This window comes from Lepus europaeus, chromosome 2 (assembly GCF_033115175.1).
Source record: "Lepus europaeus isolate LE1 chromosome 2, mLepTim1.pri, whole genome shotgun sequence".
Lineage (NCBI taxonomy): Eukaryota > Metazoa > Chordata > Mammalia > Lagomorpha > Leporidae > Lepus > Lepus europaeus.
In genome coordinates, this window is record NC_084828.1 from 139767447 (window position 1) to 139790294 (window position 22848).

At 43.2% G+C, this 22848-nt stretch overlaps 1 protein-coding gene across 7 annotated transcripts in view; it reads left to right on the forward strand.

Moving 5' to 3' along the window:
• Positions 1-2323: 2323 nt before the first annotated feature.
• TFDP2 (transcription factor Dp-2) overlaps positions 2324-22848 on the forward strand; it is a 184218-nt gene continuing 163693 nt past the window's right edge. For 3 of the 7 annotated variants that reach the window (XM_062213823.1, XM_062213829.1, XM_062213851.1), the window contains exon 1: positions 13251-13305. Coding sequence is in view for 2 of the 7 variants with exons in the window: in XM_062213854.1 (XP_062069838.1) it covers positions 13257-13305 (49 nt within the window). In the remaining 5 variants the exon portion in view is untranslated. Of the gene's footprint in view, positions 2400-13250; positions 13306-19858; positions 20106-22848 lie in introns of those variants that run through there. The other 4 variants (XM_062213855.1, XM_062213862.1, XM_062213854.1 and 1 more) reach the window with 3 other exon arrangements.

The window sequence follows — 22848 nt, forward strand, 5'->3', positions numbered from 1 at the left end:
TGTTGTACAAATTGCTAAATTGGAACTATGAGTGGGAATTAAAAATGGATTTACATGAATTTTCTTCCCAGTGGCAACTCCACAATTTATTCTGTGCTGGAGAATTTTCAGTTTTTGGCCTCAAAGCCAAGCTGTTCCTCTGTCTTCTGAATTTCTTAGCCTGCTGTGAAACTAGCATTTACTGTCTTTTACAGCATCCCCTGATTAGGTCATGGAAATTCACAGCTAGATCAAACTAGTCAATGGAAAAATTGGAAGCTTTCACTGCCTATTAGACTTTGTGGCATTGGAAGGTGTTATAAAACATTGACTTTGAAATCATTTCTCAACAGTAATATTATAGAATGATCATAATAATTGCTACCACTTACTGAACACTTGCTGTACACGCTGTTTAGCAAAATGCTCTCGTTAACTCTCCTAGAGTAAGCTGAACCCTATGAAAATGGCAAATATCAGCAATTTCATTGGATTCAACTTAATGTCATCTTCAGGGTCTCACCTACAAAGAAAGAGGTTAGGGAATTCCTCCTGGCCATTGCCTTACTCCAAAATTCAGCACTAAGTTTGCTATGTAATAAAGAGACCCTTGGCTACAGCTCCTCAACAGCATCCACCTCTCTGCCAGGCACTTCCTGGGTCTGCTTCCGTGAAGGTTCTTTGCACACCATATTCGGGTGGTTTATGAGCTATGCCCCTGCTACACCGAGTTCCCTGAACTGAGTGGGAGTGTCCGCAGGCTTGCTCATTGTATCTCTAGTGGTAAGAGGGTTTTTTTTGTTTTGTTTTGTTTTTAATTGAGTTGAATACATCTACTAAATTTTTTGTGAAAACTAAAGAATTCCTTCTGGATTTGTGGCTGAAAAATGTAATCACTCCTCTGGGGATCTGCATGTTACAGTCAGGGCAGGCAGCACCCGGCATTCTTGGACTCCGAGGACTTTACCTCCCTACCGTGATGTGGCCTGCCGGTGTCTCGCCACCGCACCCAGATCCAAAGGTGATCTCCTGTCTCCTTCAAGTCCTTTATGTGTTTACTTAAACGCGTCCTTAGGATCTCCTTCCATGTCCACCATGCTTAAGGCTGAAGCCATCCCTCCAACACACTCTCTGCTTACTGTTTTTCCATAGCTCAGATCAGCAGGTAGCATCGTTTTTATTTTGCTTATTTCTTTAGCTGTCGTCTTTCCCACCGCACTAGAATGGGAGCTCCATGAACGCAGACAGTTTTTGTCTCTTTTTGTTCACCGAGGTATCTCCAGCACCTGGAACAGTGTTCTGCTCGTGGGCGATTTATAAAATTTGAGCAGAGCGAAATGAGAAAGGCCTATCGTTGCAACCCTGTGCCCTCACGCCTCACTCCATCAGCAGGGCAGCTCCCATCTCTCTCCTCTCTCAACCTCCACAGCGCGGTCCACGCGGAATTTTCCAAACCAGCAGAAAACGAACAGACACACTCTTGTAACGCTAACCTACCGACCCTACGGGCACAGGTGTCTGGGGATGCGGCCAGCCGCGGGGCAAGGCGGCCTGGCTTTGTGTGGGTCCTAACTCGCCTGGCTAGTGAAGAACCTCCAACGCCCCAGGAGTCTCTCACTCAACGAATACTTTCAAGGCGCTCCTCGGCTGGCCCCAAGCACTGCCTCACCGCTTACTCCCGCGACTCCTCAAACGCGAAGGATCGAGATGCACCTGCCCCACTTCTCCCGCCTCTCAAACAGCTGGGATCTTCCTGCTTCGCGGGCGGACCGCGTGGGGGAGTTAGGGGCGAGAGGGAAGGACGCGTTTCTAAACTTTAGGCTTCAGGCCTGCAGCTTGTCCAGCAATCGGAGCTGGAACCGAGCGGCCGGGCCACCGCCACCTACCCTTTGGACAGCCCAGGAGAAACTTCAGGGGTCGGAGCGCGGCGCGTAAAGGCTCCGCCTCTTCTCCTCGTGGCCCCCTCCCATCATTGGGCAGCCTGGGGGCGGGGTTTGTTTACTCTTTGCACGCACCGCCGGGCCCGGCCAATCCGTGGGGAGCGGCGCCCTACGTCACGCCTCTCACTGGCCAATGGACGCGCACCGTGCTGCTCCGCCGCCAAAGCTCGCGCGGGGGAAGCGGGGAGGCCGCTGAGCCGAGTGCGGGCTGACGAAGTCGGCAGCGCTGTCGGCTGCTGCGCGGCCGCTGTCCGGCACGCGGGGCGCGCCCTGACCGAGCCCTGAGGGCGCGCGCGGGCGCGAGGTCGGCGTGCCGGGGCCTCGGACTCCCGGGGGGCCTGGACCGGGGCAAGGCCGCGGCTGCCCGTGTGGGAGTCCGCCGGGACGCGGGCGCCAGAGGATCGGCGGCGGCCGAAGACGCGCCCCCGGCTCGGCCCTGCAGCCTCGCGCGGCCGCCGGGTCCTCCGCAGCCGAGCGGCGGTAAGGTCCGGGGCGAGGGCGCGGGCCCGCGTGCCGAGGGCCTCTGGTCCCCCGGGAATCCCACGGGCTCCTCAGGCCTGGCGGAGTAACCCTTGAGTGTCCGGGCGGCAGTGGGCAGCCGGGGAGGTCGCCGTCCCTCGCGCAGCCTGCAGACGGGGGGAGGTGAGGTCCCTGAGTCACGCCTCGGCGAGGCGGGCGGAGGCTGCCTCCCCGCTTCCCGCCCCGAGCCATGGCTTCGGGTTCTGGCTGCTGGCTTTGCCCCCTGCTTCGCGGCCCCCCGTCTGCCTCCGCCGGGGTTGCGTTGTTGTTTTTAAGAGTTGGGAAGCTGTGCCCCGTAAGGGAACTTTGGCATCGCCCTGTGGGCCCAGACGGCTGGAGAAATCCCGGAGAGCCGAGGTGCAGCGGCAGGCTTCGGTGGGACCGCGCGCTCGAGCTGGGGGACCTCAGCGTGGGCGCCGCCGCGGGCAGTCTGGGGCCGACTCGGTCAGGGACGCCCGGGGCCCGAGCTCGCCGCCCGGCAGCGCAGGGCACGAGGTGGGCACCCTCGCTTCTGACTGCCGCGAGCGCGGGCCCGCGAGAGGGTCCCTTTCTCTGCGCCGTGCCCACTCACCGCCGAAGCCCGGAACGCTCTCCTCTTCCGTTTCCCTCGCAGACGGCTCAGACGCCCTCTGCCACCTGCTTGCTTGCTTCAGTGGGTGCGTGGCTGCCTCCCCCCCATCTCCCCTCTCCCCCCTTCTCCCCTCTCCCCCAGATCTTAGTTTCATGACTTTTCCTTTGATTTCTGCAACCTAATTTTTTCTGGGTCACTTGTTTTTCTTTTAATGGTTTCATCTTAATCATTTTGCCTAATAAATGTAATTGGAATTATTCACCTGTTCTCTAAAAGGACATAATCATGACCCTACCTATCTCTGTTCAGAATCAGAGCGGTTGAATCTGTACTGCATCTTGCTGTTCCATGTCGTTGGCTAGCCTAAGGTTTAGCGAAAGCTTTATCGCTATCATATTACTATAATTAATCTTTAATGACAGTGTCCACTCTCAAATAGCACCAGGAGAAAAATCAAATGCCCAGACCCCAGATTCTGTCACACTTGGGCACTGGCACTGGCTGTGTTTGTTGTGTATTAGAACATCTTGTGCCTGAAACTAGTCTGGTCCAGTGGCAGCCATCGTGGCTGGGAGCACGGCCCTCGCATACAGTTTCAGCAGTGTGGTACTTGTACAGAAAGGCCCAAGCATTATTCCACTCTTATTTTCGAGTTCTCTTTGTTTCTAGTTGTTTAAGAAGAAAAACTGAATTTTTCTAGTGGGTGGCATTACCATTTTGTGATCATGTAGGTATCCCCCCCACCACCCCCACCACAGACCCCTTCTTTTGAATGTGTAGCACAGTGAAGTATTCGCACTGTGGCCAAAATGCTTATCTGGGCTCTGTGCTCTTAGTGTGACTTGAAATGGGGTTTATACCTCCTGTAAGCCATCATCATTTAACTGATATTGTAACATGTATCATAGTAAATCTCAGAGAAATCTAGAAAACGTAAGTGAAGTTCTTTGAGATCAGAATTTTAAGTTGTAATAGATTTTAAAGATTATTAAATTGTTAATATACCAATTCATACTTGAGTCTTTTCCATTTTAAGCTGGGATCCGTAACACTCTAGTATATTTAGAAGTAGATTTGTGAACCCTTGGAATTTTTTTTTTAAAGATTTATTTATTTATTTGAAAGAGAGGGAAGGAAAGAGAGGTCTTCACTCCCCAATTGACTGCAACAGCCGGAGCTACACTGATCCAAAGCCAGGAGCCAGGAGCTTCTTCTGGGTCTCCTGTGTAGGTGCAGGGGCCCAAGGATTTGCTTTCCCAGGCCATAGCAGAGAGCTGGATCAGAAGTGGAGCAGCCAGGACTCAAACCAGTGTCCATATGGGATGCTGGCACTGCAGGCAGCAGTTTTACCCACTACGCCACAGCACTGCCCCACCCTTAGAAATGTTCTGCAAAATTACATGTATTTGCATGTTTTTATGAAGACATGATTCATAGTTTCTGAGGCAAAGGTATTTGAACAACTCGTTTGTTTTTTTTAAAGATGTATTTATTTGTTTAAAAGGCAGAGTGCAGTGAGAGAGGAGAGAGATCTTCCATCCATTGGTTCACTCCCCAAATGGCTGCAATGGCCAGGGCTGGGCCAACTCAAAGGCAGGAGCCAGGAGGCTCATCCAGGTCACTCACATGGGTGGCAGGGCACCAAGCACTTGAGCCATCTTCAGCTGTTTTCTTAGGTACATTAGCAGGGAGCTGAATCAGAAGTGGAGCAGCCAGGACTCAAACTGGTGCCTCATAATGGGATGCCGGCATCACAGGTGCTGGCTCCAACAATTCTTAAGTTTTATAAAATACTGGGGCTGGCACCATGGCTCACTTGGTTAATCCTCCACCTGTGGCACGGGCATCCCATATGGGCGCCGGGTTCTACTCCTGGTTGCTCCTCTTCCAGTTCAGCTCTCTGCTGTGGCCCGGGAGGGCAGTGGAGGATGGCCCAAGTGCTTGGGCCCTGCACCCCATGGGAGACCAGGAGGAAGCACCTGGCTCCTGGCTTTGGACTGGTGCAGTGCCGGCCGTAGCGGCCATTTGGGGAGGGAACCAACAGAAGGAAGACCTTTTCTCTCTCTCTCTCTCTCTCTCTGTCTATAACTCTACCTGTCCAAAAAAAAAAAAAAAATTCTATCTTTTACTCAACTGGAAGTTGCATTGTCACTGCATATGTTCTGTCTAACTTCTGTATCGTGACTTTTCAAATATTTGAAGATACTTACATTTTCTACTCTTCTGTTCTCTGGGCAAGTGTTCTCAGTCTTTCACCTCTTCTGATAACTTCTCTGTCTTTGTTTTCATTTGAAAACCCCTTCACAGCACTGGGGGCTTGCTTGTTGGAATTGTTTTAATTCATCTGTCTTTGTCTTCAAAGCATTGTACCCCAAGGCAGGTGGTAACTAGTAACAGGAGACCATTGAGTTACTTCCCTGGTTTTAAAGCAGGCACTTTAAGAGTAGGTTTGCTGCTTTGGCAACCACATCCTGCTGTTAGTTCACAGTAACTATTGTGTTAGCCTTCCTGGGTTTACATTCTAGCTCTACAGTTTATTAGCAGGTTGACTTTGAATATGTTACGTAAACATGGTAAGTCTTGGTTTCCTCATCTGTAAAATGATGTTAGTAATAGTACCTATTTCATATGGTTACTGAAAGGATGGATGTATATGTGTAAAGCATTCAAAATAGTCTGTGGCATCTCAGTGCCGTGTATATATACACACATATATATATATGTATATTCACTATATAAATGTTCACTATATATGTTCATATATATGTTACCTGTTGGTATTGATTTTGTAATCAACTGAAATTCTTGAATTTTTTTTTTTTAAGATTTAGCTATTTATTTGAAAGGCGGAGTTACAGAGAGAGAGAGAGAGAGAGAATGAATCTTCCATCTGATGGTTCATTCCCCAAATTGCCACAGCAGCCAGAGCTGGGCCAGTCTGAAGCCAGCAGCCTGGAGCTTCTTCTGGGTCTCCCACATGGGTGCAGGGGCCCAAGTACTTGGGCCATCTTCCATTGCTTTCCCAGGGATGTTAGCAGGGAACTGGATCAGAAGTGGAGGAACCGGGGCTCCAACCAGTGCCCATAGTGGGTGCTGGAACTGTGCCACCACTCCTCTTGAATTTTGTACAGGTTCTGCCAACTCTTGAAGTTGTGTTCTCCCAATTCTTTCTTTCTTTTTTAAATGCAAAATTCACGTCCCCATTTAATAATCGAATATGTCTACCACATTCAAACTGCTACCCAGAATAATTTTCAGAAGACACTTAGTTTATTTGAAGAATGTTTCTGCCTTGACAGTTCAGAGCAAGGATAGATATGGGTTTCCCATTGCCACCACATTCGGCCTTGCTTTTTCTTTTTTTTTTTTCCCCAAAGAAACCTTTTATTTAATGAGTACAGATTTCATTAGTACAATTTTAGGAATATAGTGATTTTCCCAACATACCTGCCCTCCCACCCCACTTCTTCCACCCTCTCCCATTCCCAGTCCCATTCTCCAATTAAGAAACAAACAAACAAAAAACCTGTAACTCGACAATCAAGACAAGGGCTGTTCAACTAATTGCTTCTCAAAGTGTCAATTTCATTTCTACAGATTTCCTTTTAGGTGCTCTATTAGTTATCACAGATCATGGAGAAAATATGGTATTTGTCCTTTTGGGACTAGTTTATTTCACTAAGTATGATGTTTTCCAGATTCATCCATTTTGTTGCAAATGACCAGATTTCATTATTTTAACTGCTGTGTAGTAGTCCATATCCTATAATTTCTTTATCCAGTCTTCCATTGACCGGCATTTAGGATGATTCCATGTCTTAGCTATTGTGAATTGAGCTGCAATAAACATGGGAGTACAGATAACTCTTTCATATGCTGATTTCATTTCCCTTAGGTAAATTCCCAGGAGTGGGATGACTGGGTCATATGGTAGGTCTATATTCAGATTTCTGAGGTATCTCCAAACTGCCTTCCATAGTGACTTCCATAGTGGTTTTACCAGTTTGCATTTCCACCAACAGTGGATTAGGGTACCTTTTCCCCCACATCTTCGCCAGCATTTGTTGTTTGTTAATTTCTGTATGAAAGCCGTTCTGACTGGGTTGAGGTGAAACATCATTGTGGTTTTGATTTGCATTTCCCTGATGGCTAGTGATCCTGAAAATTTTTTCATGTATCTGTTGGCCATTTGGATTTCCTCTTTTGAAAAATGTCTGTTTAAGTCCTTTGCCCATTTATTTACTGGGTTGTTTGTTTTATTGTTGGGGAGTTTTTTCATCTCTATATATTCTGGTTATTAATCCTTAATCAGTTGCATTTTTTGCAAATAATTTCTCTCATTCTGTCAGTTGTCTCTTCACTTTCCTGAGTGTGTCTTTCGCAGTGCAGAAACTTCTCATTTTGATGTAATCCCATATGTTAATTTTGGCTCTGATTGCCTGTGTCTTTGGGGGTCTATTCCAAGAACCTTTCTCGTGTACCAGTGTCTTGCAGGGATTCCGCAGTGTTCTCTAATAATTTGATGGTATCAGGCCATAGATTTGGGTCTTTAATCCATTTTGAATGGATTTTTGTGTAAGGTGTAAGGTAGGGGTCTTGCTTCATACTTCCACATGTGGAGATCCAGTTTTCTCAGCACCGTTTGTTGAAGAGACTGTCTTTGTTCCAGGGATTGATTTTAGGTCCTTGGTCAAATATAAGTTGATTATAGATGCTTGGATTAATTTCTGGCATTTCTATTCTGTTCCATTGGTCTGTCCATCTGTTTTTGTACCAGTACCAGGCTGTTTTGATTATAACTGCCTTATAGTATGTCTTGAAATCTGGTATTGTGATGCCTCTGGCTTTGTTTTTGTTGTATAAGATTGCTTTAACTATTTGCATCCCTTTGATTTCTTTTTCTTGCCTAATGGCTCTGGCTAAAACTTCCAGGACTATATTGAATAGCAATGGCGAGAGTGGACATTCCTGTCAGGTACCGGATCTCAGTGGGAATGCTTCCAACTTTTCCACATTCAGTAGGATGCTGGCCATGGGTTTGTCATAAATTGCCTTGATTGTGTTGATGAATATTCCTTCTATGCCCAGTTTTCTTAGAGTTTCATCATGAAAGGGTGTTGTATTTTATCAAAGTCTTTCTCTGCATCTATTGAGATAATCATACAGTTTTTGTTCTTCAATTTATTAATGTGATGTATCACATTGATTAATTTGCAAATGTTGAACCCTCCTTGCATACCAGGGATTAATCCCACTTGGTCCAGGTGAAAAATCTTTCTGATGTGTTGTTGGATTCAATGGGCCAGAATTTTGTTGTGGATTTTTCCATCTATGTTCATGAGGGAAATTGGTGTATAGTTCTTTCTCTGTTGCATCTTTTCCAAGTTTCTGCACAGAAAGGATTTGGGAGGATTCCCTCTCTTTCAATTGTTTTGAATAGCTTGAGAAGAAGTGGAGTTAGTTCTTTAAATGTCTGGCAGAATTCAGCAGTGAATCCATCCTGTCCTGGGCTTCTCTTTGCTTGGGAGGATCTTTATTACTGATTCAGTTTCCATCTTGGTTATATGTCTGTTTAGGTTTTCTGTGTCTTCATAGCTCAATTTAGGCAGGTTGTATGTGTCCAGGAATCTATGCATTTCTTCTAAGTTTCCCAGTTTGTTGGCATACAGCTCTGTAGTAATTTCTGATTATTCGTTTTATTTCTGTGGTGTCTGTTGTTACATTTCCTTTTTAACCTCTAATTTTATTGATTTGTGTCTTCTCTTTCCTTTTTTTGGTTAGTTGAGCCAATGGTGTGTCAATTTTGTTTATTTTTTCAGAAGACCAGCTCTGTATTTTGCTGATCTTTTGTCTTGTTTTTTTGGTTTGTTTCAATTTTGTTGATTTCTTCTCTAATTTTTTATTATTTCTTTTATCCTAATAGTTTTGAGTTTGGTTTGCTATTGTTTTTCTATATCCTTGAGATGCATTGATAGATCATTTATTTGGTGCCTTTCCAATTTCTTGATGTAGGCACCTATTGCTATAAACTTTCCTCTTAACAAACACTGCTTTTGCTATATCCCATAAGTTTGATATGTTGAGTTGCTGTCTTCATTTGTTTCCAGAAATTTTTTGATTTCTCTTTTGATTTTTTCTGTGACCCACTGTTCTTTCAGGAGCATGTTGTTCAGTCTCCATGTGTTTGCATATGTTCTAGAGATTTCTGAGTTGCTGATTTCCAGCTTCATTGCATTGTGGTCCAAGAAGATACATGGTATGATTTCATTTTTTTTTTTTTAATTTGCTGAGACTTGCTTTATGACCTAGTATGTGGTTAGTCCTAGAGAGGGTTCCATGCACAGGTGAGAAGAATGTGTATTCTGCAACTGTAGGATGAAAAGCTCTGTAGATATTTGTTAGGTCCATTTGGTCTATAGTGTCGATTAACTCTGCTGTTTCCTTCATTTGCTGTCTGGTTGATCTGCTCTTTGCTGAAAGTGGGGTATTGAAATCTCCCATTACTATTGTATTTGAGTCTTTGTCTCCCTTTAGATCCCTTAACATTTTTTTTAATAGCCAGAGGCCCTGTAATTGGGTGCATGTACCTTTATAATAGTTATATATTTCTGTTGAATTGATCCCTTAATCATTACATGGTGTCCTTCTTTGTCTCTTTTAACAGTTTTTGTGTTAAAGTCTATTTTGTCTGATATTAGGATTGCTACACTAGCTCTTTTTTGATGTCTGTTAGCATGGAATATCTTTTTCCATCCTTTTACTTTCAGTCTGTGTGTATCATTGTTAGTGAGATGTGTTTCTTGTAGGCAACAAATAGATGGGATTTGTTTTTTAATCCATTCAGCCAGTCCATATCTTTTAACTGGAGAGTTAAGACCATTTACATTCAAGGCAGCTATTGATCAGTAATGACTTTGGCCTGACACTTTTCTATAAATATTCCTATTTTTTACTTTGGATTTCCTTTGTACTTTTACTGGGAGCTTTCCTTCCTTTACCTTCTTCAGTAGAGATGATCATGTTTCTGCGTATAGCACATCCTTAAGCATCTTCTGCAGAGCTGGATGGGTGGTGACAAATTCTTTCAGTTTCTGTTTGTAATGGAAGGTCTTTATTTCACCTTTGTTCATAAATGAGAGCTTTGCAGGGTATAGTATTCTTGGTTGACAGTTTTTTCTCTTAAGACTTGGACTATATCTTGCCATTCTCTCCTAGGCTGTAGGATTTCTGATGAGAAGTCTACTGTGAGTCTAATTAGAGATCCTCTGAAAGTAATCTGGCGTTTCTCACATGCACATTTTAGAATATTTTTTTTTATGTTTTACTGTGGAGAGTTTGATGATAATGTGTCATGAATATCTTTTCTGGTCATGTCTATTAGGAGTTCTATGTGCTTCTACACCTTTGGGAACTCCTAGAACTCGTATGTTGGGTCATTTGATAGTATCCTGTAGATTACCAATGGTGTTTTTTAGTTTTCTAATTTCTTCTTGTGTTTGGTCTGACTGTATAATTCCCTGTGCTTTATCTTCTGTGTTGTATATTCTTTCTTCTGCTTCACCGATTCTGTTGTTATGACTTTCCACTGTATTTTTTTATTTTTTCTATTGAATTCTTCATTTCCAAGATTTCATTTTAAGATCTCAATTTGGTAGGAGAAATTTTCTTTCACGTCGTGTATGGATTTCATTAGTTCATGCATTTGCTTCTGAATACTTCTAAGTACTCCTATGATCAATTTTTTGAATTCTATTTCTGACATTTCTACAGTCTCATCATCTTCACAATCTAGTATTGAAGTTGTGTGTTCTTTTGGGGGTGTCATGTTGGTCATGTTGTCTTCCTTATTGTTGTTTCTTGAATTGGTGCATTTGTTATTCGGCGTTTGTGGAGATACTCATTGGTTTTTTTCTTTGTTTTTTCACTGTGGCAGCTTTTTTCTTTGGACTATTGTCTGAGTGGATTAGTGTGGTGGTTGTGGCCAGGAAACTCTGTTCAGTGCTCCAGGTTAGAGGGCTTGTCTGAGTGATGCAGCCAGGTTTGGCATGGTAAATCTTTTTTTTTTTTTTTTTTTTTTTTTTGACAGGCAGAGTGGACAGTGAGAGAGAGAGACAGAGAGAAAGGTCTTCCTTTTGCTGTTGGTTCACCCTCCAATGGCCGCCGCGGTAGCGCGCTGCGGCCGGCGCACTGCGCTGTTCCGATGGCAGGAGCCAGGTGCTTCTCCTGGTCTCCCATGGGGTGCAGGACCCAAGGACTTGGGCTATCCTCCACTGCACTCCCTAGCCACAGCAGAGAGCTGGCCTGGAAGAGGGGCAACTGGGACAGGATCAGTGCCCCGACCGGGACTAGAACCCGGTGTGCCGGCGCCGCAAGGCGGAGGATTAGCCTGTTGAGCCACAGCGCCGGCTATGGTAAATCTTTTTTAAAGGTTTGTTTTGTTTTGTTTCGTTTTTAATCAGAGGGGAGGTTTCTTGTCTGTTGGCATAGACTCATCTGAGCTCCTCTCCTCAAAGGAGATCAGTGCCTGGGCGCTAGCTTCAGTGAGTTTGTTATTTGTCCCCTCTGCCACAAAGACCACACAAAAGATCTGTGCAGTCCTCGGTGTAAGCCAGATTCCCCAGCAATGTCCCTTGCCAGGTAACCAGGCAGCCCTGATCATGTGGAAGCTCCCACAGTGACTGCCAAATGTCCCAGCCACACCGAGTCCTCCCATGCAGCCTCTGTGTTTTCACAGTCCTGGCACACAAGCCTCCCACAATCATGAGCACCCAGCCCCCTGTCTGTTCTCCCCACCAGACTCAGGAGTCTCCACGTGGCTGGACGCTGGGCACAAAGACAAGTTGGTGCAGCTGTTATGTCTGTCTAGAATGGCACCTGCTCTCTGTCAGCTTGTTACAGGACACCTTTGCAGGATGATGGGGAGAGAGAAAATGTGCCCCCCCCTTATGTTTTTTTCTCCTCTAGTTTGGTGGGTACACTATCCCCCACAGGGTTCCAAGGTGGATTCCCTCTAGGCTCTTTCTGCAGCTTTTTCGCCAGTGGCTTGTGCTGTTTCAGTCTGGTCTCGCCTCACTCTCTAACACAGGTGCAGAGGCTCCCAGCTGCTGGGGTCCTAAGTTGTGCGCACCCTCGCCCTCCACATATGTCCACTGTGTTCCTCTAGTTTGTGGAGTTTCCTCTGCTGTTTTCTCCCTAACTCTTCCCTGAGACTGCACTCTTTCCACTTTTTAAAAACTATCTCCTCCTAGACTAGAGCAGCAAGCTCCCTCCTTACTCCACCATCTTAATTCAATCTCCCCAATTCTTTATTAAAATGTTTTTTGGTAGGACTTTAAATTTATCTGTATTGAATTTCATGTTTAAAGATTGTGCTTATTTATTTCAAAGACACGGAGAGAGAGATGGATCTCCCATCCACTGATTCATTCTTAGGATCCTGCAACAGCTGGGGCTGTTCTTACTGCTACCTTCTTGTCATTTTCTGTCCCCGGTCCCTAAGCATAGGAGCCAGAGTCATCTTTTTTTTTTTTTTGTAAAGATTTTATTTATTTAAGAGGTAGAGTTATACAGTGAGAGGGAGAGACAGAGAGAAAGGTCTTCTGTCTGCTAGTTCATTCCCCAAATAGCTGCGTGGGAGACCCAGAAGAAGATCCTGGCTCCTGGCTTTGGATCGGTGCAGCTCCGGCCGTTGCAGCTATGTGGATGAAAGACCTCTCTCTCTATTTCTCTATGTCTCTATTTCTCTCTCTCTCTCTCTCTCTCCCTCCCTCCTTTTCTTCCTCCCTCCCTCCTTCCCTCTCTGTATCTCTGCCTTCAAATAAATACATCTCTAAAAAGAAAAAAAGAAACATAAATACATCATTTTTATAAGGCTTATTTGTCTCTTTGCTACATGTTAGATTCTTTCTGATTTCTTAAAAAACTAAATGTAAGTAGTTGAAAGGAAATCCTAAAATTGTAATGAAAGAAGAGAAAAAAGAGTTTTCTAAAAAGCATGAAAAATAGACATATAACAGCGATAATAGGGACAGTGTCTGCTATTAGTCACAGAGCAGTACTATATATGAGAAATGTCCAGAATGCTGTGGCTTATGATGCTGTTATGAACAAGAACATGAATATGTCTGATTAACTGAATATCAGGCCAGAAACCAAGAGTGATAATACATGTCTCTGTCATCAAAACATAAAACAGAAGATTACAGAACAAAAGATTTTTCTCTCTCTACTTTTAACTCTAGGTGTGTATGAAGAATTCTGCCAAACTGCTTGAGCCTGGATTGACTATCGATCTAGGTATGTGTGCATTTATGTTTGTCTGTCTAGCTGTAAATATTAGGGCCTTTGGTGTCTTTAATATTTCTTCCTGCTTGTGTGAAATTTCCTCTAGCAATTCTCCTATACAGAAACTTGGACTCAGAATGACCTCGAATGAAAATTCAGAACATTTAGACTTATTCGACTTACTGATTTATATAGAACATTTTCTGTGTATCATGTTAATTACCTGATGGGTAGAGGAATTCTTCACCCACCATCTAGTTCTTTTTTAGAATTCCTACAGCAGTAGACAGAATAAAACAATTTTCCAGGTTGTGATTAATGACAAGTTTGATAAAATGTACTGAGTTAATGTATATCAGACTTAAATAATGAATCTGGTTTTGATAAAATTTTCTCCAGGCTGGCGCCATGGCTCACTAGGCTAATCCTCCACCTATGGCGCCGGCACCCCGGGTTCTAGTCCCGTTTGGGCCACCGGGTACTAGTCCCGGTTTCTTCTCTTTCACTCCAGCTCTCTCCTGGACTCTACCTGCCAAAAAAAATGTAAAAAAAAAATAAATTTTCTCCAAAACAGGAAGTTCTCTCAGATTATATTTTTTAGTATTTACTCTGTGTGAGCTATACTGTATCTTACAACTCTTCATTTAGGCACTCTATTTTTTTTTTTTTTTTTTTTTTGGACAGGCAGAGTTAGACAATGAGAGAGAGAGACAGAAAGGTCTTCCTTCTATTGGTTCACCCCCCCCCCCCAAATGGCTGCTACAGCCGGCACGCTGCGCCCATCCGAAGCCAGGAGCCAGATGCTTCCTTCTGGTCTCCCATGTGGGTGCAGGTCCCAAGCACTTGGGCCATCCTCCACTGCCTTCCCGGGCCACAGCAGAAAGCTAGACTGGAAGAGGAGCAACTGGGACAGAATCCGGCGCCCCAACCAGGACTAGAACCCGGGGTGCCAGCGCCACAGGCGGAGGATTAACCTAGTGAGCCGAGGTGCAGCCAGCATTGTTTATTGTACATGAATCCCTGTATCTCCTCAAGAGGAAGATAGGATAACAGATGCTAGAGATGAGGAAAACAAAGAAGCCAGTTATGCTTTCTAACTACTTCTGAGTCTGAGGTCCTAGGTTTGATTTTCTGACTTCTTGTATTAATATTTTGCTGTTTTACTTTTAAAATTTTCAAAAAGAAAAATCTTTCCTATATTATTTGTCTTATTCTCCAGAAATCAAACCAAGTTTGCTTTTTTTTTAAATCTTGATTTTAGAAGTATGATAGATTTTTGAAAATGAATCTTGATGTGAATGGAAGGGGAGAGGGAGCGGGAGAGGGGAGGGTTGTGGGTGGGAGGGAAGTTATGGGAGGGGGAAGCCATTGTAATCCATAAGCTGTACACTGGAAATTTATATTCATTAAATAAAAGTTAAAAAAAAAAGAAGTATGATAGATTTTAAAAATTGTATATGTAATGATTACATAGGACGAATTTTCACTACAAACATCTTTGTAACACATGCCCTTGATCCAGAAACAGACTTTTACAGGGGTCCCAGTGCCCTTTCCAGTCATGAACCCCTTCTCCAAGGTTAACTGCTAATGGCACAGGTTGGTAAACCACAACCAACAACTGCTAACAGCGTAGATCCATAAAATCAACTTTAACTGTGTCAGCTTTAGTTTCATGTCTGTAACTCTAAATTGTGTAAATATTGCTTTAATTCTTTTAAAAAAATTGTATCTTAAACTAATTTTAAATTTTATTTATTTATTAGAGAGAGAGAGAGAGAGAGGAGACAGAGAAACCATCTGTTGGTTCACTCCACATGCCTGCAGTGGACAGGGCTGGGCCAGCCTGAAGAAAGCAAACTCAGTCCAGGTCGCCCACGTGGTGGCAGGACTTCAGTGCTGAGCCATCACCTGCCGCCTCACAGTATGCTCGTTAGCAGGAACGGAGAATGGGGCTGGAACTTGAACCGAGGCATTCCCACCAGGGATCAGTAGCTTAGCTGCTAGACCAAGTACCGCCTCTGTATTAATTTCACAACTGCAGGAAAGTTGCAAAAATGATTTAAGTTCAGTTATGTCTTTCATTTCATTTCCCCGAATGTTAACATTTTATATAACCATAGTACAGTTATCAAGAACAATAGAACAATGTGATAATAGTAAATGATGGTTTTATTAAGTAAACTAAACTTCATTTGAATATCACCAGTTTTTTCACTAAGGCCATTTTTCTGTTCCAGGATCCTCTCCAGGATCCACATTGCATTTAATTGTGATTTCTCCTCAATCTTCTCTCTTCTCTCCCAGCCTTCAGTTTTTCTTTGTATTTCATAACCTTGGAGCTTTAGAAGAGTACTGGTCAGTTACTTTTCAGGATATCCCTTTATTTGTATTTGTTTCATATTTTCTCATGATTAAAGTAAGGCTAGGCATTTTCAGTAAACATACCACAAAGTTGATGTTGTATATTTCTTTCATAGGACATTGTATTAAAAGACTCATCATACTGATAGGTTTTATCATTGGTGATGTTTGTCTTGATCATTTGGATAGGTTGATATCTGCCTGGTTTTATTCTCACATTTACATCCTGTTCCTTTAAGAGTTTATTCTTATGTATAGTGTGAGATTTGAATCTACTTCTGTCATTTTCCAAGTAAGTGTTCAGCAACATTTATTTATTTTAAAAATCCATATTTTCAATTGATGTAAAAATATTGACCAAATTCAACACCCTTTTACGATGAAAGCATTCAACAGACTAGAAATAGAAAGAAACAATGGCAGCATGATACAGGTCATATAAGAAAAGCCCACAGCAGGCATACTTAATGATGAAAAACAGTTTTTCCTATATAATCAGGAAACAAGACCAGGATGTCTACTTCTACCACAGCTACTTGATAGAGTATTAGATGCCCAGCAAGAGCAATTAGGCAAGAAAAAGTTGTGGCATGGTGGGTTAAACCACTGCTTGACTTGCTGCATCCCATGTTGGAGTACCTGGTTCAGGTCCCAGCTATTCCGCACTTCCAGTCCAGCTTCCTGCTAATGTACCTGGGAAGCAACCATTGATGGCCTAAGTATTGGGTTCCCACTAACCATGTGGAAAAACAGGTGGAGTTGTGGGTATTTGGAGAGTGAATCAACAGATGGATGATATCTCTCTCTGCCTTTCAAATAAATAAATGTCTTTAAAATGTATATAAAAGGTATCAAAATTGGAAAAGAAGCCGGCGCCGTGGCTTAACAGGCTAATCCTCCACCTAGCGGCGCCGGCACACCGGGTTCTAGTCCCGGTTGGGGCACCGGATTCTATCCCGGTTGCCCCTCTTCCAGGCCAGCTCTCTGCTATGGCCCGGGAGTGCAGTGGAGGATGGCCCAAGTTCTTGGGCCCTGCACCTGCATGGGAGACCAGGAGAAGCACCTGGCTCCTGGCTTCGGATCAGCGCGATGCGCTGGCCGCAGAGGCCATTGGAGGGTGAACCAACGGCAAAAAGGAAGAGCTTTCTCTCTGTCTCTCTCTCTCACTATCCACTCTGCCTGTCAAAAAAAAAAAAAAAATTGGAAAAGAAGAACAAAAAGAAGAAGTAAAATCTCTGTTCACAGATTAATTGATCTTTTATGGAAAAAAACCTACAGATTCCATTAAAAAAAAAAAGAACCCAGTCTGTTAGAATTAATACAAAACCAATACAGAAAAATCAGGGACATTTCTATGTACTAACAATGGGCAATCTGAAAATAAAATTAAGAAAATAATCCTGGAACCAGTGTTGTGATACAGCAGGTTAAGCCACCACCTGCGAAACCAGCATCTCCTATGGGTGCAGGTTCGATGTCCTGGCTGCTCTATTTTCTGATATAGCTCCCTGCTAACAGCCTAGGAAAGCAGCAAAGGATGGCCCAAGTACTTGGGCCCCTGCAACCAAGTAGGAGACCTGGAGGAAGCTCCTGGCTTTGGCCTGGCCCAGCACTGGCTCTTGGAGCCATTTGGGGAACAAACTAGTGAATGAAATGATATATTCTCTTTCTCCCTCCGTTCCTCCCTCCCTCCCTGTGTGTGTGTGTGTGTGTGAGAGAGAGAGAGAGTGTATTTATGTGTGTGTGTATGTGTGTAGCTCTGTCTTCCACATAAATAAATTTTTTCAAAGATTTATTTATTTGAAGGAGTTACACAGAGATTAGAGGTGGAGAGAGGGAGAGAGAGAGTGAGAGAGATTTTCCATCTGCTGGTTCACTCCCCAATTGGCCGCAATGGCTGGAGCTGTGCTGATCCCAAGCCAGGAGCTAGGAGCTTCTTTTGGGTCTCCCATGTAGTGCTTGGCTTTGGCCTGGTCCAGCCCTAACTGTTGCAAGCATTTGGGGAATGAGCCAGAAGATAGAAGATATCTCTCTGTTTTTCTTTTTCTGCCACTCTGCCTTTGAAATAAATGCCTCTTTTAAAAAAAGTGTAGAAGCAACCCATGTGTCTATCCACAGATGAATGGATTATCAAAAACGCAGCATATCCAAAGAATATTATTCAGCCTTAAAAAGAAATGGCATTCTTACATGTGCTACAAAATGGATACACCTTGAGAACATTAGGCTAAATGGAATTAGCCAGTCACAAAAAAAATACTATTTATTTCATTGGTGGGAGGTTATCTCGTGTACTCTAATTCATACAAACAGAAAGTGGGATAGCAGTTGTCAGCAGGTAAGGGGAGAAGGGAATGAGGCGTTTGGTTAATGGGTCACAATCTCTGTTTTGCAAGATGAAAAAGTTCTGGGGATGGGTTACACAACAGCATGAATATACTTAAGAACATTGCATTGTACACTTAAAAACAGTGAAGCTAACTTATGTTACGTGTTTCTTACTGCAATTTAAAACAGTCACCTGAAAAGAGTATATCTTCACCTGATTATTGGAGATGTCTTGTATCATGTACTCAGTGACTATCATGTATTTGGTTTGAGTTCTGCTGTTTCTCTTCTATTCCACTGATACCTTTGTCCATGTATTTGAACCATAGTGTTTTAATTGGAAAGGCTTTTGTAGTCTGTAAGGCTGGTCTCCCTTTGTAGTTTATCTTTGCAGTTTTTCTTTCTTTCATGTTTGTTTTTGCATATCAGTTTTAATACCAGCATGTTCAGCACTATAAAATGATTTGTTAGTACTGTTATTGGGATTTCATTGAATTTATAAATTAATTTAGGGGGAATTAATATGTTTATAATGTAGAATTGTCTTATCCAAGTATATTATAGTTTTTCAATTGTTTGTATTGTTTTAGTGTCTTTTAGGAGTATTTAAAATTTTTCCTTATCAGGTTTTTATTTGTTTAAGATTTATTTATTTGAAAGGCAGAGAGAAAAATTGAGAGAGATCGAGTTCAAGATCTTCCATCTGCTGGTTTACTCCACAAATGCCCACAATAGTGGGGGCTGGGCAAGCTAAAGCCAGAGCTAGAAACTCCATCTGGGCCTCCCAGATGGATGGCAGGAACCCAAGTACTTGATCCATTGTCTGCTGCCTCTCAGGTACATTATCAGGAAACTGTATTCAAAGTGGAGTAGCCAGGACTTGAACCGAACCACTATGGGATGTGAAATCCCAAATGATGACTTAACCTGCTGTGTTACAACACCTGTCCCCCAGGTTTTTTTTTTAAGAGCTTTAATCAGAAATAATTAACATAATACATAATTCACCTATAAAAATGTACAATTAAATAATTTTTAGTATATTCCCAGATATGTGCAATCATCATCATTACCTAATTCCAGAACATTTTCCTCACTCTAAAGAGAAACCCCGTACCCATTAGCAATCTCTCCTCATCCTCTTTTTTTACTAATCAGCCTCCTGTTGCTGTGGATTTGCCTATTCTGAATCTTATGTGTAAGTGGAATCAATAACATGTGGCATTTTGTGACTGATTCTCAGTGTAACACTTTTAGGTTTATTCATATGGTACGCTATCAATTTTTATTGGCAAATTTTTTCGTTATGGTAATGCCACTATGAACAGTTGTGCATGAGCTTTTGGGTAAACATGTGGTTTTTTGTTTGTTTGTTTGTTTTGACAGGCAGAGTGGATAGTGTCCCAGGCCATAGCAGAGAGCTGGCCTGGAAGAGGGGCAACCGGGATAGAATCCGGCACCCCAACTGGGACTAGAACCCAGTGTGCCGGCGCCACAAGGCGGAGGATTAGCCTGTTGAGCCACAGCGCCGGCCAACATGTGTTTTTAACTTCTTCATACAGGCTTTATGTATTTGTCATTAACTTTATTCTAAGTATTTCATCTTTATTGCTATTGGAGTTTCTCTACCATTATATGCTCCAAGTGTTTATTGTTTTTTTTTACTGTTTATAAATTAAATTAAATTTACATGTAATTTAACATATTGGTCCTACTTTGATTGTGGTATAAAGATAATGTCAACCTCATCAAATGAGGCATTGTTGGGAAGAGAATTATTTGGAAGACAGTGTATGTTCTTGCATTTGGTGGTGGATTTCTGTGTATGTTCTTAAAAAATTAATTTAAGGATTTTATTTCTTTATTTGAGAAGTAGAGTCACAGAGAGAGGGAGAGACAGAAAGATCTTCCCTGGTTCACTCTCCTGATGTCTACAAGGGCCGGAGCTGAGCTGATCCGAAGCCAGGAGCCGGAGCTTCTCCTGGGTCTCCCATGCAAGTTCAGAGGCCCAAGCACTTGGGCCATCTTCAACTGCTTTCCCAGGCCATAGCAGAGAGCAGGACCAGAAGTGGAGCAGCCCGGACTTGAACCTATGCCCATATGGGATGCCAGCACTGCAGGTAGCAGCTTTACCTGTATTGCCACAGTGCTAGCCCTCTGTGTATGTTATTTATTAAAATTTTAATTTAATTTTATTTGAAATGTAGAAAGAGAAAAATCTCAATTTGCTGTTCTTTTTCCAAATGCCTATAACATTTGGGGCTGGGCCATACTGAATTCAGGAGCCAGAAACTCAGTCCGGGTCCCCAGCTAAGTGGCAGGGACCTGTCTACTTGAATCATTACATGCTGCATCCTGTGGGACATGTTAGCAGGAGGCTGGAATTGGGAGTGGAGCCAGGACTCAAATCGAGGCATTGCACAATGGAATGTAGGTGTCCCAAGTGACTTCTTAACCGCTACAGCAGAGACCTGCTCTCGTGTGTGTCCTAGATTCAGCTGAGTCATGGTGTTGCTCAAATTTAACATACCCTTAGAGCATGTCTTTCTTTGTCAGTTTGGCACTTGGTTACTGAGGGGGTATGCTAACATCTCCTTGTATGATTGTGTTTCTTAGCTTCTCCTTGTAAGTTTGTCAGTTTTGCCTTACATGGTTATAAATTATGTTATGAAGTATATTCACATTTAGAATATAGTTAGGTATTGGGGCTGGCACTGTGGTGTAGTGGGTAAAGCTACCTCCTGCGATGCTGGCATCCCATATGGGCACTGGTGTGAGTCTCAGCTGCTCTACTTCTAATCCAGCTCCCTGCTAACAGCTTGGGAAAAGCCGTGGAATATGGCCCGAGTGTTTGGGCCTCTGCTTTCCATGTGGGAGACCTGGATGAAGCTGCTGGCTTCGGCCTGTCCCACCCCAGCCATTGTGGCCATCCAGGGAGTGAACTGTTGGGTGAAAGATAGATTGATCTTTGTGTCTGTAACTCTGACTTTCAAAAGAAATAAATATATCTTTAAAAATATATAGTGAGGCATCACATAATGACAGGGACGTGTTCTGAGGAATGCATCATTAGATTTCATCATTGTGCCAATATGTACTACACACAGGTGTTGCAAATCAATCACTGGATGTGGCCTCTTCATGCCGTTGTGGTAAATGTGGGATGTATGATACTGTTGTCAGCATAAGAAGGCATACTCTTTTACAGTAAAGTTTATTTTTGTTAAATTTATTTAATTTTCTTCAAAATCTAATTTGAAAGCAAGAGAGAGAGACAGAAATCTCCCATCCACTTGTTCACTCCCGAAATACCTCTTACAGTGTTGGACTTGGCCAGGCTAAAGCCAGGAGCTGGGAACTCAGTGTGGGTCTCCCACCTGGGTGGCAGGGATCTAACTGCTTGGGCTGTTACTTGCTGCCTCCCAGGGTGAACATTAGCAGGAAGCTGGAGTCAGAAGCAGAGCCAGGACTCAAACCACACCCTTCATAATGGAATGTGGGCATCCTAAACAGGGTCTTAACTGCTGTCCAAATGCTTACCACTAAACTTTATTATGAGTAACAAGAGTGTAGTCTAAAATATTAAGTATAGTATGATGATACTTCAAAGGTTCATGGAGGAAATGGAATGAGAAGATTTTGGCATAAAACTTTTTTAAATCCATGCATTTTTCATAAAATAATTTCCATGAACTTTTTGAAGGTCCCTTCCTCCTCTTTGGAGACAAAATAAACTTACCTTTGGATTTCATTTTTCCCTACTAACTTATTGAAGTACCCTTGCCTAGTAAGTACAGACACCAGTTCACAAGTGTTGATGTATGTGTACTGCACATAACTGCGGATGCTGTAATGTTCTGTGCAGTGTGTTTGTTTATGCCAGCACTCACAAACACATAAGCAATGTGTTGTGAAACAAGGTGATGGTGGTTACTGCTTCATTAGGCGTTAGGAATTTTCAGCCCCATTATCACTTTATGGAGCATTTTTGTGTACACAGTCTGTATCTGATAGAAAGTTATTAGGCCCTGCATGACTCTGTATTTTGCCTCTAATTGGAACCTTTAATCATAGTATCATTGTTATCTTTTTTTTAAGATTTACTATGGCGGGGGAGGTCTTCCATCTGCTGGTTCACTCCCCAGATGGTCCTGAAGCTAGGAACCTAGAACTTCTTCTTGGTCTCCCATGTGGGTGCAGGGGCCCAAGGAGCTGGGGCATCTTCCACTGCTTTCCCAGGCCATAGGAGAGAGCTGGATCAGAAATGGAGCAGCTGGGACTCAAACTGGCACCCATGTGGGATGCCAGCACTGCAGGCAGCGGCTTTACTCACTATGCCACAGCACCAGCCCCATCGTTTTATGTTCTTAGTATGCACAGACCATTTGCCTACTTTCACATCATCTTTCCTTTTAAATTCTATTATTTTCTGTGGGTATACTTCAGGCAAGTTTCTTGTAGACAGTAGTGGGGTTTTATTCTTGATTTTGTTTTTATTTTAATTCAGCGAGTCTTTTAAAATTATTTATTTGAGAGGCAGGCACATGTATGCTTGCGTGTGGACACACACACATACACCCAGAGCTTCTGTCCACTGGTTCACTCCCCACATGTCCACAACATTGGCGTAGGGGTAGGTTGAAGCCTGGAGCTGGAAACTCAATCCAGGTTTCCCATGTGAGTGACAGGAACCTCATTATTTGAGACATCCCCGATTATGTTGGCAGGAAGCTGAAGTCAGAATCAAGGGCTGGGGATTGAACCCAGGTGCTTTGACTTTGGGACACAGGTACCGTACACACTAGGTCAAATACCTACCACCAACATGAATCGTTTAACTAATGAATTTATATTGAGTATTCT